This window comes from Pinus tabuliformis, chromosome 5_2 (genome assembly GCF_031772625.1).
Source record: "Pinus tabuliformis cultivar Carrire ecotype Pingquan chromosome 5_2, CPIR1, whole genome shotgun sequence".
In the NCBI taxonomy this organism is placed as follows: Eukaryota; Viridiplantae; Streptophyta; class Pinopsida; order Pinales; family Pinaceae; genus Pinus; species Pinus tabuliformis.
The window spans coordinates 816,551,422-816,568,277 of record NC_142306.1 but is presented as its reverse complement, the minus strand read 5'-3'; the positions used below and the strand labels follow the sequence as shown (position 1 = coordinate 816,568,277).

The 16,856-nt window shown below is 36.9% G+C and overlaps 1 protein-coding gene across 6 annotated transcripts in view; it reads right to left on the bottom strand.

The window, feature by feature from the left end:
• LOC149161807 (sodium/calcium exchanger NCL2-like) overlaps window positions 1–16,856 on the bottom strand; it is a 227,013-nt gene that overhangs the window by 117,713 nt on the left and 92,444 nt on the right. For all 6 annotated transcript variants that reach the window (XM_089437051.1, XM_089437048.1, XM_089437053.1 and 3 more), the window contains exon 2: window positions 11,814–12,005. In XM_089437051.1, coding sequence (XP_089293177.1) covers window positions 11,814–12,005 — 192 coding nt within the window. The remainder of the gene's footprint in view (window positions 1–11,813; window positions 12,006–16,856) is intronic.

Here is a 16,856-nt window from a genome sequence, read left to right as displayed (position 1 = left end):
TCAATGTGACCTTGAAAAACCCCCGATTTTTGGTCAATGTGACCTTGAAAAACCCCCTACAACTCTTGGGGAAAACCAATTTGAGAGCTCTTCTTTATTTCTGGAAAATGCCTTTTACAGTGAGAAATATTCAGCAAAAATCAGCAAGCAAATTTACAACTTATCTCGATTTCTGAGCCTCACAGCTCACTGGAAATTTCCAAACAGCAACACAATGTTGTACGGCTACTGTACAGACGGTGCGGACTACTGTACGGACGGTACAGAAATGCTATACGGATGGTACGGACGGACTGTACAGACCTCGATTTTTGTGCAAAAAATCAGCTGCCTCGATTTCTGTGCAAAAATCTGCCTTTTACTATTTGTTCATTCAGCTGTACGGATTTGCTTAACTGCTGCCTTGGTATGTGTGCCAAGCTGCTGCCTCCTTCTCCTCCCTGTCCAGAAATTTCCCTTGCTCTCTCTATCTCAATCTGCTCATGAAAAAATGAATGATCTTTTCCTCCTTTTCCTCCCTTAATCCAACCCTAAGTGACTTTTGAGTGATCCCTAAATCCAATGGCTGAAATAGATTGAGATCTAGGGTTGAGATTAAATGCACATTTAAATCTCACTTTCTATTTTTTAATTCACCCCACTTTAATAAAGACCCACTTAGTCATTTATTTCCAAAGTCACTTTTTCTTTCTAATTTTTCATTGACTTTATAAAAGTCACTTTAAAATTAGACTTTAGTAACTTTATCACTTAAAGTCACTTTTAAATTAGACTTTATAAAAATTATAAAGTCACTTTAGGAGAAAAATTAAATTCTTTTGGACACTTTTCCCTAGGCCAAAGATCAAAGCCTTAGGGAACCACCTGTCCTCCGGTACCAAATTTCAACAACTTCTCTATAAGAGGCTTTTACTTGTAATAATAATAAATAAATTCTCTTTGAGAGAGCTTGGGGTTTTTCCGCATCGTATCCCACCTCCTCATTTGGAAGGAGGATCTCTTTGATGGTTGGTGATTAGCTTGTTCATTTTACTTTTTTAGCTTAGTTTTATTTCTTGCTCATTGCATCATCTAATTGCTAGATCTAGTTTCTAGTTTTCATTTTTCTCACATACCATTTCTTGGACTAACTCTCTTTTCTCTCATTGGATAGTTTCATTGGCTACTTGATCTAATTAGCATTTTTCATTGAAATACCTTCACAAGCTCCTTGATCGAATTCACAATCGCTTCATTGGTCATTAAAATGTTTTAATAGGGTCATTTAAAGTGGATTGGCACATCTTAAATATTTCAAAATTGAAGCATCTCACTTTAATTATCAATCTCATTTGAAGCACTTGTGTTATTTTGCATTTTTAGATTCACTAAAATTTACCTCCAATCATAAGCTTGATTGATAGACATTTAGGACAAACTTCCTCAACTATCATTCAATCTCCCTAAATTTGAGTTTTGATCAACAATTAAAATGCATGACCTCGCAATTCTCTTGCGTGGCTAGGTCCTTTGTAGGAACAAAGGCATGCAGATTGCCTTGAAGTCCTAGGTGGGTATCGTTAATGAAGCCATTGTTTCTTCATCCTAGACTTCTTGCAACTATGTTATATACCTAGGGGGGATAATATGGGGTACCAAGGGAGGTACCCAAGGTGATAATGTAATAATGGGATGGGCCATAGTAATAAATAAGGTGGTTAACCCATATCATGTAAGGGACCACAAGTAGTTAATAATAATGTAATGAGCCCATGGTATTAGTTGATGGTATGAGGGAACCATGGTAATGACCCATGGTATTGTATGTATGAGGCCTATATAGAGGCTAGAGACTCAAAGTCAAGGAATATAGTGAAGAATTATTGTATGAACAGGCATATGGCTTGTGGAGTGCTCTCCTTCCTTAAGGAGTGAATGTATGGTGTTGCCCTACCTCAAGGGTTTGATCAATAAAGAATCATTTCATATTATTTATGGGTTTATTTGCATTATCTTATATTTTTATATCAGATCTATAACATTTCTAGGTTAGAGCTACAACAAGTGGTATCAGAGCACTTTCTTGGGCACAAAAGTGGAGAATTTTTTTTTATTTTTTTTTTTTGCAGGGATTTTTGGGTGGCGAGTTGCAGATCAGATCTATACGTTTTGGTGCAAGATCTGCAAAATCTATTTGCAGATCTGTATTCTTTGTGAAAAAATAGCCGATTTCAAAAAAAAAAACGGTTGAATCGGAGTCCGGATGAAGGAGATATCGCTGATCTAAAAATCAGTGGGGTTGCAGACAATTTTTCAGGACAGCGAATTTGCGGCACAGATCTGGACGTCTTGGTGCAAGATCTGCAAAATCTAATTGTAGATCTGGAATATTTGTGAAAAAACACCTAATTTCAAAAAAAAATCGGTCTAATCGGAGTCCGGATGAAGGAGATATCACTGATTTAAAAATCAGTGGGGTTGCAGATAATTTTTCGGGGCAGCGAATTTGCGGCGCAGATCTGGACGTCCTAGCACAAGATCTGCAAAATCTAATTGCAGATCTGGATTCTTTGTGAAAAAATACCCAATTTCAAAAAAAAATCAGTCGAATCGGAGTCCGGATGAGGGAGATATCGCTGATTTAAAATCGGCTCTTTTTTCAGAAATTTTGGGTGACGGCGGGAGAGTAGCAGCGCAGATCTGAAATTCTAGTGTCTGAATCAGGATTTCTATCACATGGGCAGATGCAGAATGGTTGTTCCATTTCCAAAAACATGTTATAATAGGGATTCTGAGCAATATTGACGAACTTGTGACCATTTCAAATTTTCGCCAATTTTTTTATGATGGCGGGCCCAAATCGGAATTTGAGGGACTTGTATAAATTTGATGGCTCTCATCCAGCTAGATGGCTAGCACAAATGGAGCAGTATTTCAATCTGAATCGCATCTTAGATGATGAGACTCAGCTTATGGTGGGGAGCATGTACTTGGACAATGAAAGACGACAATGGTGGCAAGAGCATCCCCGGTATAGGAACCCTTCACAACGACTCCGATCTGGTGGATCTGAGAGATCTGAATGGCGGATCTGATGGCGGAACAGACTGCTTCTGCGGATCTAATGGATCTAATAGATCGGAATGGCTGATCTGCGAACTCGAGATTGCGGGACTGATGTCTGCTGCTGCTGCACCCCTTTGCACAGGCGGATCTGGAAGAGATGCTGTGTGACCCCCCAATAGAAAAGGAAACTATGGTCTTGAGGAGTGTCAGGTGCTACAGATCGCAATATACATAAGGGTCTGGCAGTAGTACTCGACCCAATGTTTCAGGGCTCTAACTAAGGAGGATCGACCGTACCCTTAGCCGTACAACCCGACTACCCTATCGTACGGGCGAGTAATCTCCCCGAGTGCTGTTCTTGGTGTACTGTAGCCGCAAGACGGCCGACGGTTTATCTATGGCGAGGTTTCAAGGGAGCCTAGGGGGCTTCTGATATACCCAGAGGGTATGTGGAAGACAATCCGTGCGCGGTTCTGTCTAATGCGCTACTACTCGAAGGGGTACCCACAGGGGTTACAAGGGAGTCCAACAGACATGACCACCTCTTGTATTTCCTGCGTGCATGCCTCCCCAAATCCACAGATTTATGCACTCAACGACAGATCCCGTGGTTTAAAGATGCCGGAACACGTCTCTAGCCAAAAAAAAATTGCTAAGAAATGGAGATCCACCGGCCCTGGAAAGTGCTCTGATACCACTTGTTGTAGCTCTAACCCAGAAATGTTATAGATCTGATATAAAAATATAAGACAATGCAAATAAACCCATAAATAATATGAAATGATTCTTTATTGATCAAACCCTTGAGGTAGGGCAACACCATACATTCACTCCTTAAGGAAGGAGAGCACTCCACAAGCCATATGCCTGTTCATACAATAATCCTTCACTATATTCCTTGACTTTGAGTCTCTAGCCTCTATATAGGCCTCATACATACAATACCATGGGTCATTACCATGGTTCCCTCATACCATCAACTAATACCATGGGCCCATTACATTATTATTAACTACTTGTGGTCCCTTACATGATATGGGTTAACCACCTTATTTATTACTATGGCCCATCCCATTATTACATTATTACCTTGGGTATCTCCCTTGGTACCCTATATTATCCCCCCTAGGTATATAACAAACTACCTACTAGTCCTTACAAAGTTGAAGGAATCGAGGGGAAGTCACACCTTAAAATAGGCATTTAATTAAAATTTACCAAGACCACGTCTATTCCAAACACTCAAATATAACCGTGTTTCATCTTGAATCAATTGTTATCATATAGCTTTGGATATTTAGCTTATTATTTACTTGCAAGCATCTCATTTAAATATTCTTGTAATATTTTAAATTTTATTCTCATGTTAATTGTACTTTAAATGTCATATCATATTTGAGCATCTCTCTTCAAGTACAAGTTCTCTTCTATTGCAAGGTTTATTTTCATCTTGATGCTCATATCTCAAAGTTGTTTATAATCTATTGTGGTTTTGATTCATTGACACATTTCTTGTAGCTTCCCATTCTTGTATCTTGAAAATCATTATTTCATTGCAAGTATTGTGATTTTACTTTTGAGCATATATTTCTTGCAAGTATTATATCTATTGGCACTAGTCTGTTATAATTTATCTTGCAGGATATCTTGTTAAATTAATTGAATTTATATTGTTAACATTTATGTGTTCATAAACATTTGTACTTGCTAAATCAATCTCTAATTTCATTCCGAGTTACATTGAACATTGATTGCTTTACTAACCATCTCCTAGAACTTGTTATCTCTAACAAGTTATCGTTGGAATTTTCCTTATGGATCACCCCCCTTAGCTTTAGCTAGGAGAGAGCTTAAACGAAGAGATTTGGGATCACACGTGTGGAGAGAGATAGAGGGAGAGAAAGATTTAGCCCAAGAAACTTCGATTCTTCCTTCTTTTCCTCGTACTTCTAGCTCTTCTTCTCCTTCGCTATTGCAAACCAATCTTGAATTGGATGAGTATCTTAAATGAGGTCGTGCTCCTTGTATTTATAGCCTGCTTGAGGGGTCGAATAGCCCCCCTTTAGGCCGACTTGATCTTGCTCTTGAGCTAACTTGGTCCTGGGATACAAAATGGCTTTTTCTTGATAAAATAAATATCTTTATTTATTACAATGACTGCACATGGGACTGTGACACATGACCAATATTATTATTTATCCTAGAAAGACCTAGAAAGATCTAGAAAACCTAAAGGCACGAAAAACATGCTTTTGACTCAAACTTGAGTATGAAACCTATATTCCAAAATAAAAATATAATTTCTCTTTCTTTATAAAGAATATAAAATGTCATTATTACAATTAGGTCACTATGAACACTGAACCTAGTTACAATTTTCAACAGGAAAGGCACACCAACGCCCTAGTTTACCAACTCCCACTAGAAGGATGCTCCAACACTTTGGTTTACCAACTCTAATTGGAAGGACACTCCAATGCCTTGGTTTACCATCTCCCACTGGAAGGACACTCCAATGCCTTGGCTTTATCAACTCTAATTGAAAGGATCCAACACACTAAACAGGCTCCAACCTGCCCTAGCACCACTCTGTCGCCTTGAAGCGTTCTCAAGCTCCAACTTGAAGGAGACTCCAATCTCTTGCCCTTCACCGCCCTGCCACTCTATTCAACAAGTGAATTTTGTTTAAAAAAATTCAAACATGATCCACATGTGCTAAAAAAAATACAAAAACAAATTGCAATACAATCTCTGCTTAAACAAATCTGCTTCTATGCATTAAACCCTAGCTTCATAAACTTTAGTTAACCTCTGCTCGAGCTACATCAACCTGCCAATAAACATCTAGCCATATAACCTTGGTTCAACAAGCAAGTTAGAAACACTGAAAACCCTGGCATTCATCAACTGCCCACAAAGGCCAATAACCTTGTGCAACAGTTTCTCTCAAACCTTTAACTCAACAATAACTGCATGTCTCTAATCAAACAACCTAAAACATATTCTGCCTCAAAATTTTCAGCATCAAACATCACAATTGTGACCACTAAGATGAAACCCTTATGCCATCAGTACAATATCAGTTCCAGGTTAACTGTCAACCATATCCATCTCTGCTAATGATGAGATGAAACCCTGGTAGTATATTTCTCAGACTTCAAAGGCTTTGATTGATTTGCAGATAACAAATGTGCCCTTGAATTGCTTCAGATGTGCAGGGATAAGCCAGACTTTGCCAACAGCCAAATTTGATGAAGGATGTACCACATGACCATGCCAATTGTGATGTTCTGAATATGCTCTTGTTAATGAAGAGTTTACCCCTAAGTATATTTTAGAGACTTCCTTAAGTTTGTGACCAAGATGTCTGGATATCCCTGTGTACAGTGCCCTGACCTCAAATGTATTGCCTTCAATAACAACTTCTCTAAATAATGATCAGAAGTTTGTCCAGGAAAACAAGGTTTGACTATTTGTATAAGCTCAGATTGATAAGATCATATGCTAGAATAATCCTTAGGTCTGCCTTACACTTGTCTCCAATGTTTGCCCCTCAAGAAGAGATAACACGAAGTATTTTAAGTAGTGTAAGAGAAGAAAGAGATGTCCACAGAAGGTTGCTTAACCATGTTGAAATTCGGATACAATGTAGAATTTCTTATCATGGTAATCACTTGTGACTGATATGCATTTTTTTCTTAGTATTTACTTTGATTAGTTATGTCATCAAGCAATTACACGTTAACAAAATATAGAAATTAGGCCAGAGATAAGAGACACCAGACATTAGTTATGTCATTAAGCAATTACACGTTAACAAGAGATGAGAGACGACAGAAATTAGGCCAGAGGCCAGGGCAAAACCGTAAATCCTTTCCTTATAGCTTCTTCATCAACAAGAGAAATCTAAGTCAAACAAACCAGTTATCCTAGTTCCAAGTCGTCCCTCCAACCTCTGTTATATTCTGTGCATAAGATAGTCAATCAAAATCCCACATGTGTGTCTTTATAAAACTCGCATCATCTAGAAGAAAGTCCCTCTGTAATTCGCATTATTTTGTACTTCTGCAGCTCACATCATCATAGTCACAGGAACAAAATCAGCATTATATAACCACATAAATTCGCATCACCATAGAACTCAGTGTTGGAAAATGTAACTAGGGCCGGTCTTCATAATATTCTATGTACTATTGATTTTATGTATTTGATGTAAAGAAATAAAAAATAAAAAATAAATAGTATTATTGTTATTTTATAGCATGGATTTCATGCTCTAGGTCAACTTATTTATAGGTCAAGCACCCATTGTGTGCTTCTAGGGTTTTTCATAGAGTCAAGACGTCATTAGAGTCATTGTCATTATATAAAAGACTCCATTGGGCATCTTGTAACAAGTCAGTGTTAGTATAATGTCATTGATGTCAATATATTAAAGAAGGCCACAACATAAAGATGAAGAAGTCAAGGACATCAAGGATATGAAAGGCAGCGATATGATGATGATATGATTAAGAAGGCAATCAATGAAGAAACCAAAACCATGAAGAAGCCAAAAAGCATTCTGCCATGCCTCCAGTTTTGCACTATTGAATGATCAGCCACAGGAAATAATATTTTTTTCTCTATCTTAGAAAAAGAATTTCATCATGAGACCTGGACCATCTGAAAGGACATATTTTTAGCTTTCTAATGAGCTATCACATGCCCTGAAACTCCAAATATCCTAAGAGATATGAATTTTTAAAGATAAGGAAATTAATTCTAGCTATTGAGCCGACCTTACCTCCATAACTCATGTCCATTTGCATGTGGACGTAACTGTTTGTTATGAGGACGAATAGGTGTGTATGTATGAAGTCTTTGACGTCAATATAGCTCAGGAAAAATTCAGATTAAGGGAGCAGATCAGAAGTTCACATCTTGTGAACAAGCAAAGGCATCTCTTCTCTTGTTTCATAAATTTTTTTAAGGATTACAGATCAGGGTTTTCTGTGCACTTCAGACCAGGTCAAGACAGGAGCAGCACCTCAGACAGCAGCAGAAAAAACGTGTTGAGCTCATCGGATTAGCTTACATTGATGACCAGATTTGCGGATTACGCAGGGAACACTATTGATCGGACATTGATCAAAGAACAGCACCTCGCACTGTCTACTGTGCACTTCAGACCTGGGCACCCTTCATTCAGATCTGTGACAAATTCTTTGATTCAGATTTATGAACAGAACCTCAGCTTAAACGTAGAATAGTCACCTGTGCTGCTTTTGTGCCTCTGTTTTATGGGAGAATAGCAGACCTGGGCTTACCAATTTGTTTTTATAACTCAGATCTGTGATGGACAGACATTAAGCTCATCAGTTGAAGACTCGGATCAGTAGTTGAAGGCTTGTCATCTGGAAGCTGCTCAGACTTGTGTGAAGGCATGGACAGTGTCATTTCAGACTCAGAATGACAACAACCGGTTGTAGCTCGGATTTAGGAGCTCAGGAAACTTAGACCTGGTATGTCCTGTGGAGGCAGGTTGGTGATAAGTCTAGAAACAGTCACCTGAAGTAAAGCTCGAATTGCTGACGTATGTTCTAAGAAAAGTGTGAAGTTCTGGTTTGGCTTGAAGACTTAAGGACTTGTGAAGTCAGTGAAGACAGTGAGACCTTCAATGAAGACAGTCAAGTTAAACAGTGGAGACAATGAAGCATTTCATGTAAGTTACATTTACACTCTTTATTAAAAAACAGCAGGATTGGTGTCCTTGGAGTTGGTGCTCCTAAACTCAAGATAGGTGCCTTAGATAAGATAGGGTCAGAGCCCTAGAGGTCAGAGCCTCATCAAAAAACCAAGGTGGTGCTTGGGAATAATTGCCATACTTTGTATTTATTCTTCTATACTCAATGAAATTATTCTTATACATTTCTCTGATTAAATTGTGAAGAATCTAATTGGCAGTAATAACAATTGGAAGAAAATATTGATTCACCCCATCAGTATTTCCAATAGTCAGAAGAATTTATTTGAGTCATAATTGTGTCAAAAGACCCTCAAGAATCAAGTCAGCCTCATGAAGGAAACTTGTACCCCTTGGAAGTCTATATATAAGAGCATTCGACCTCATTTGAAGTAGACATTCAAGCAATTTGACAAAGCAAGAAAAGAAGTTTGATTACAAGAGGAAAAGAAGGACGAAGGTCAAAAAGAAGAAGGCAGAAGTTGGAATCGAAGTTTTTTGGTCTTTATCTCTCACATGTGCAAAGAAAATCTAGGGTTTCTGAAGCTGCAAAGTTGCTTGAAGCTGCTAGGTCGAAGTTGTTGGAAGCTACGTAATTGGTGGAAGCTAATAGGTCGAAGTTGTTGAAAGTTGCTAGGTCAAAGTTGCAGGAAAAGCTAGGGGTCGAAGTTACAAGAAAAGCTAGGGGTCGAAGTTACAAGAAAAGTTGGGGGTCGAAGTTGCAGAAGTAGTTGGGGGTCGAAATTGCAGTAGTAGCTAGAAGGCTGAAAATTCGTTGTTGGAAGTTCTTTTGACTTTGAAGGAAAGCTCATCAAGAAAGAAGGTTGACTTTGTCTTGGAAGGGTCTCTGTCTTTGGTCTAAAGGTTTTGGCATTTTTCATTTGAAGATTCTATAAGAAGAGAAGAATTTCTTGTGGGTTTTCCTCTCTAGGAAAGGATTTGGCTCTGGCTAGCAGCCTATATCTTGTGTCCACTTGTTCTATTGATCTTCATAGTTTGGTAGTTGTTGATGATAAAAACACTATAATAATCAAGTAAAGAAGAAGCTAATTATAAGTACATCATGTTAAAGTAAAAGAAAATCACGAGCAGTTATCAAAGTAAAGAGAAATCACCCTAATCTAGTTGCCATTGATTTCTCAAAACTCAAGAATCTCAGATATTTATGCCTCAAAAACTCGGTCATGTACTTTAGAAATTTCGGATATATGTGCCTCCAAAACTCGAATATATATGCCTCAAGAATCTATGCCACAAACCCAAACTATTATGCCACAGAAGATCACTGAATTGACTGCCAAATGGTGAAGGATAGGTGCCAATATATAGTTGTTTCATGATGTGAAAAGACACGACTCTTGGGCAAGCCGAATTGCCATCCTGGAGGGTCGACTTGGCAACTTGGAGGGAGCCTCAAATATATAGAGGATGGAAGGGCTTCAATAGAGGGGGCCGACATGCCCAAGAAAAGATAAAGTCAACCATACCAAATTTCAAATTTTGAATTAAACACTTTTGGAGCCAGATATTAATCACCATTAAGGCCGACTTAAAGTAATTTTTAATCACTTAAGAATGGACCGAATAGTACAATTTAAGCCTCATAAAAATTATTTTATATAAATGCCATCATTTGACCAAAACATCAAGTTGCTTGTAGAATCTTCTTTGGGGCTTTTAACCACAAAATGGGACTGCAATCTTTGAAACGCCATATTTCCTCAACCGTGAGGAGTTTTGTGTGCCACCTACCATCGGAGTTGGCACGACTAGGAGAATCAAATGAGGATGGTCATGTGATCAAAATCATTGTCCTTTATATCCATTTTCTTCAACAACTGTGGGGCATCTACGGCTTCCCTTTCTCTCTTCCTAGGCTTCTTGTCATTTAGAGCTTCCAATCAATGCAAACTAGAAGAATATTAAGAGCATTAAAAGACCGATGTTGGCATCAATAACGACACCATTGAACAAAAAATTAGTTCAATAGGCTCAAAAAGTATGGAACATATAAATTTATACTTGAATTGAGAGAATAATAACAAAATAATCCTTCGACCCATAGGAATTGGTCTAATGGCAAGTGTCCATGAAGTTTTAACCTTTTTTGATGGAGCGTAACCAAAATCCAATTAGCCAAATCCAACTCAAAACACACAAAATCAGCCAGAATGGATGTTGACAAATGGAATCATACGACATCAAAAAAGCCCCATGGCACCCATGGCATGCAGTCTTAGCAAAGTGATTTCACCATTCCAACCATGCAAAATTGAATTTTGGCAGATTCTCATAAAAAAGGAGAAGAAAGGGACACTACATAAGGTTCAATTCATTGGTTATTTTGTCATACTTAAATTGATAGAGCTTGTATTAACGCAGATAGCCAAGTACGAAATCCCAAATATCGATGCAAATGTGGCTAGGTGCAGGTTTTAGGTCATTTTGAAAATATAGATGCGCCCCTCATATAGCATGACAGCTAAGACAAAGGGAACATTCTGAATTATTATAAGCAGTACCCCAAAGAGAATTAAGGTTTAACCCTATGTTTTCAGCTTTTAAAGTGAAAAAGGATGGAGTGGGGCTCTAAAGTAGTTTTCAGATTTTAAATCGTTTTCAAGGTTTTATTATTTTGTTTTCAAGTAAAGTTAAAGTGGTTCGATCTAAACTGGTTTGGCTGATCCAAGAAGTTTGGGTTCCAATTGGACCTGGTTACTATGATCCCCATCAAGACTAGCATGTGGTTTATGATTTTACTACAGGAGATATGTAATGATATTTTATACATAAAATATGATCTAAATTGAGCATCCTTCGTTGCCAATTGATTACAAACCTAAACGAGGTCCATAAAACAACAGCCTCCTATCCAATGAGTCTCACTAGCAGACAGCATATCATTATGCTTTGGCAAATCATAAAATTAAGAAAATTTCAAATACTAAATACGAAGTCTACCATGGATACAAAATAATCCAAGTTAGTTTTTAAATAAAAACATAAAATAACATAAAGATCACAAGTTTTAACAAAACCATACCAAAAAGGCTGAATCCTTTTGTATCCTGTCCATCAATGGCAGCATTCCCTGGAGAAGAAAGATCACATTTGCCGACAATCGTACATGCCCCCCACAACGCTGTCAATAACATTACAGTCGAACCGGCAAGCAACCCCATTCCAATCAGCACTTGTGATTGTGCAGTTGTCTTACTTCCAGATAGACCAGACACTATACAGTACATTAAAAGTTAAAGTGTCAGAACTTCCATATTCACATTTCCATATATACATCTCAATGCCTTTCAAATAATAATATATTGTATGTATTTCAATTGATAATATGTGGGTGCATAAAAAATGTTTATTGCCGCAAAATATGTTATTTTCATGAAAAAAACATAAGGTTTGCTTCATGGTTGTTTTTTTCTTCTGTGCAGTAAGGAAAATATATATGTACATGAAACAAATGTTTACTGATGGAAAACATGTAGTTTTTTTACTTTCGAAGTAGAAAATAAATTTGATGTATCATCTCGAGAAACATATTCAGCAGCTTTTTTAACATTTCAAGTAGAAAATAAATTTGATGCACCTTCTTGAGAAACATATTCAGCAGTTTTTTTAACATTTCAAGTAGAAAATAAATTTGATGCATCTTCTTGAGAAACATATTCAGCTCACATACCACTTTGTGAGCCAGTAATGTAAGACTATCTGAAGTGTTGTTTTTGCGGTAATAAGATATAAGATACATCATACAGTGATGTGTGGTTTAATGGTAAGTTTTACTGAGTGAAGCTTACGAGATCGCGGTTCAAATCTCATTGAGTATAGTGTCCAGCCATGATCTCGGTCCAAGGAGTAGACTCTCCTTATCCGTGAGTCTCGGAGGGTTAATCTTAGGTCTCCCTTAGATTAGTCCAAGCAATTAGAAATTCACCATGTAATAAAAAAATATATGTATAAGATAAATAATTCCAATCAATAATTTAAAAATATATATGGGAATTTTTAAAAAAATATTCTCAAAGTGCCATGTCACTATATGCCAAACCTTTGAACCGATTAATTCTGCTAATTCATGTAGCGACACGACTGCAATATGGAGTAACCGTCATCATAAAAACGGTTATTAGTCTACAATGACAATTGTGTCATGAGATGCTGTAACCATGGTTAAATATTATTAGCGCATTGCATATATAAATCTAGAAAAACACATATTTTTAGATTTTAACAGTAGAAGGAACTCCATAACTAAAATTATATGAATTAACTTAATGGATGATTGATTTCTACTGATACAACCTACCTTGCACGGGAACCTTCCTCCCAAATACTCACGTACCTTGCTTCTCCACGTTCCGGGGAGCTTTGGAGCCATAGGAATGTCCCCAAATTGTTAGGGGCTTTGGAGCCATAGAAATGTCCCCAAACTGTTGGGGACTTTATTGGGGACTTAGGGACTTGTTGACCATCCCCAAGGCATTCCAGACAGATTTCAGGGATGTTCCGGACAAATTTCAAGGATGTTTTTGGCAAGATTTCATGGGCTTTATGGGCAGATTTCAGGAATGTTTTGGGAAAGTTTCAGGGATAATCCAAGCATATAGCTATAGTTTTGACAATCATTGACATTGATGATTCTCATTCTTTTCTTTTGGAATGCATTAAATCTAAAAATTTTGTACAAGTTGCAGCTCAATACATGGGTTTTGTACGTGATAAATTTTATTTTGGATTTATAGTGATTTAGATATTGTTTTTTCAATGGTAAAATTGCAAAACGCAGTCTCCATGTCAAGAAAACAGAAAATACAACGTTTTAAAAGGTTGATCCTTGTGGTTGTTTTTCTTGTTCTTTCTCACTTTTTGGATCATCTCATCTTTTACATATTGTACATGGGTTTCAAGGAGTCATTCAAGTTCAGTGCTTCCACCATCCCAACCCCAAGCATTGTGAAAACAATCAGATAGTAGTGACTTGGATTGGGTACTAAATGTTTAAATAAATTCCTATTCAATCCCCTTCTTAATCTGAAATATGAATTTAATATCTTTAAAAAACCAAAGTATTTTATAGTGGTTTTCAACACAGCTGTAAAAGTTTGCAAAACCTATTGAAAAGGGAATGCCTTTTATGTTTAACATAGTCATCATTAACAACAAATATGAGTAAAAAAAATTGCTATAAAGACAGTTCTCTGTGATAGATTGTTCATGGACCTTGTTACAAATTTAAAATAGTTACACTTAAGTTTCTAAAGTTAAAGCTCATGTCTAGTGTCCAATAATAGAATGTCACTCAACCCCTTTTTAGATTGTTTGAGATTTTAATTGGCAAGTGTAAGGGTTGTGCATAATACTATAGAGTATGGCTTGTTATGCTCAATGTTCCACCGAGTTTCTCGGACGGGGAAACACGAGAGCGGGGATATGCACAAGGGGGACGTATATAAGCAACCCCAAAATTTAGGGAATTTTCAGGGAAACGGGGGATGTCAAAATCATTAAAATTATAAATTATTAAAAAATTAATATATCAAAATAAAATCTCAAAAATATGTCAATAACTAAATAGAAAACTTTAATAATTATGAAATGTACATCTAAAGACTAAATATGATCATCATTACATATTAGACTATTATCATTTATGAATTATCAATGATCATTTGACATTTTTGCATTGTAAATCTAAAAGTAAATTACTAAATTGAATCCATCATTTGACATTATGCAATGTTCCATCTAAATTCATCATTTGGCATCATGCAAGATACATCTAAATTAAATTAATAAATTCATCATTTGACAATTGAAATTATGCAATGCACATCAAATTTTAAAAAATTATAGAAAGTAAATTCATCATATGACAATGACAATGACATTATGTTGAAGTCTAAAATAACTATAGAATACTAAACTAAAAGTAAACATAGAAAGCACTGAGCAATGAAATACTAGTAAATTTCTCAAAAAGTACTAAATAATATTAATAAATATTAAGTTTTAAGTTTTACTATACTTTTTCTTGGTTATTGTTTCTAATTTTTTTTAAGTTTTAAATTTTAATAAATATAATTTTTTTTAAATTCAAGTTTTGAGAAATTAAAAGTTTTAATATAGTTTCATTTTTTTATTTTTTATTTTTTTTCATATGTTTAAATTGGGGGTTCATGAGAATGGAGGTGCAATTTATGTAAAATTGATAGGACCTTCAAAGGCTCTTACATAAGAGTCAAGACTCACATTTTGCATGAAGAGATAAATGGTATTGAAGGGGATGGGGATAATAGGTTGTCCAAGAATGTCATAGAGGGAGGTCGTGTAGGAAAATAAGGACTAAGGATTTTGACCAGGCAGAATGGTGTGTTTAGGAAAAAGAGTACGCCAAAAGGCTTTCGGGGAGTGGCGAAGGGCCTCACACAGTTCCTTTTACAAGAAAGATAGGTTCGCTATTTACAAAGCAAAAGTTGACAATAAGTTCTGCGGAGGCGAGGGGGAGAAGATGGGCCATGCTGGAGGCTGAGATGAAGTTGTTTATGAAGGGATTTACATTCATTGTCTCAAAGTTGCGGGAATCGCCCCCCCCCCCCCGACTGTTTAGGAGGTGGATTCATGTCCCTAACAAATCCGTGGACGATCCTCGGGGGGAACCATAGTTTTGCCCTTTCTTCGTTGTTAATAGACTTTCAGAATCATGACAATTCCGAACTGCAATTCCACCACCGTTCTGAAAACTGCTCACATGGTTCCGCGGGGTTTTTTTAATTTTGTTTTGGAATTTTCAAAACGATATTTGAAGAACTATGCTTCCTGGACACTCCCAAGGTGCCCCCTTGATGCTCCCTAGATGCTTCCTAGATGCTTAATGGTAATGCTAAATTCTTGAAGTAAAAGTGACATTCTCCTTTATGTTTCATTTTCATCCTTAAAAATTTTTAACATTACCATGAAATGATTCAGGATGTTTGAGAGTGGTTCCAACCTCATCGGACTTCATGTGGAGAAAATAGAATTTCTTATCCCATTCAAAATTCAGTGGACATAACAATTTTCAAGATTCCAAGATCAATGGGATTGTGGAATTTCATTAGATTATATCATGTACGAGGGTATGTGATTGGCATTTAATCAAGAACATCAAGCCCTATATGTACCCCAGTGTTGGGGGTGTTGTTTGTTGAACCCCTTTGTCATCGCCTTAGCAAAAATATACCCTTTACTCAAGTCAAAATCATTGATCAGGCATGTTAAGCCTTTTCTACCATATTATAAGGCTTGGATTAGATCAGTTGATCAAAATTGGGCAATGTTGACTAATATCCCTAGAGAATCGAAGTAGAGGCAAAGGCTAGACAAAAGGAGAAGAATTTAGATTCTAAATCGTTAATGCATCTAGATGGTTGATGCTCAAATAATTAATCATTCATGTACAATGGATGTCATGTCTATTTTGATTTATGTATAAATATGCATGTTTTCATATCTTTTACAACTAATTTGGTATTTTGGATTTTTTAGTATAAATGCAAAAAAATATAATATATATAATAGATGTTTCGCTTTCAACAATTTTTGGAAAATGATGCTTTTGATGCTTCATTTCCAAAAATCGTCCCCCCTTTGTGCAACAATGTTTGTCTAACTAGCAATTCATGGGACAGGATCCAAGGGGGTTTATGGTCATATTGATGAGTATAGGCCCTAGGGGTAGGAGTCGAAGGTTGCTCCACGAGGGCAGTGAAAAGTATCTCATATTTGGCTATGGTTGTGTTCAGTGACTTGAAGTGGAAAACAAAGAGAGAAAGCAATTCCTCTAGGTTGGTGGTATAGGAGTATGCATAATCTCCATCAAAAAAAAAAGGTAATACATGGGCTTGGTGGGATGGATTGGAGGGTGGGGGGCAAAAGAAGAGGAGGTAGAGAGAAAATGAGTAAAGGTGAAGAGGGCATGGTCTGCCGAGGGGAGATGAGAGACATAGAGGTGTTGGATATGCCTGAGAAGGTCTTGGTCGGCTAAGACATAGCCAACAACATGGGGATTTGCCTAGGTGCAAGAGATGTCTCCCAT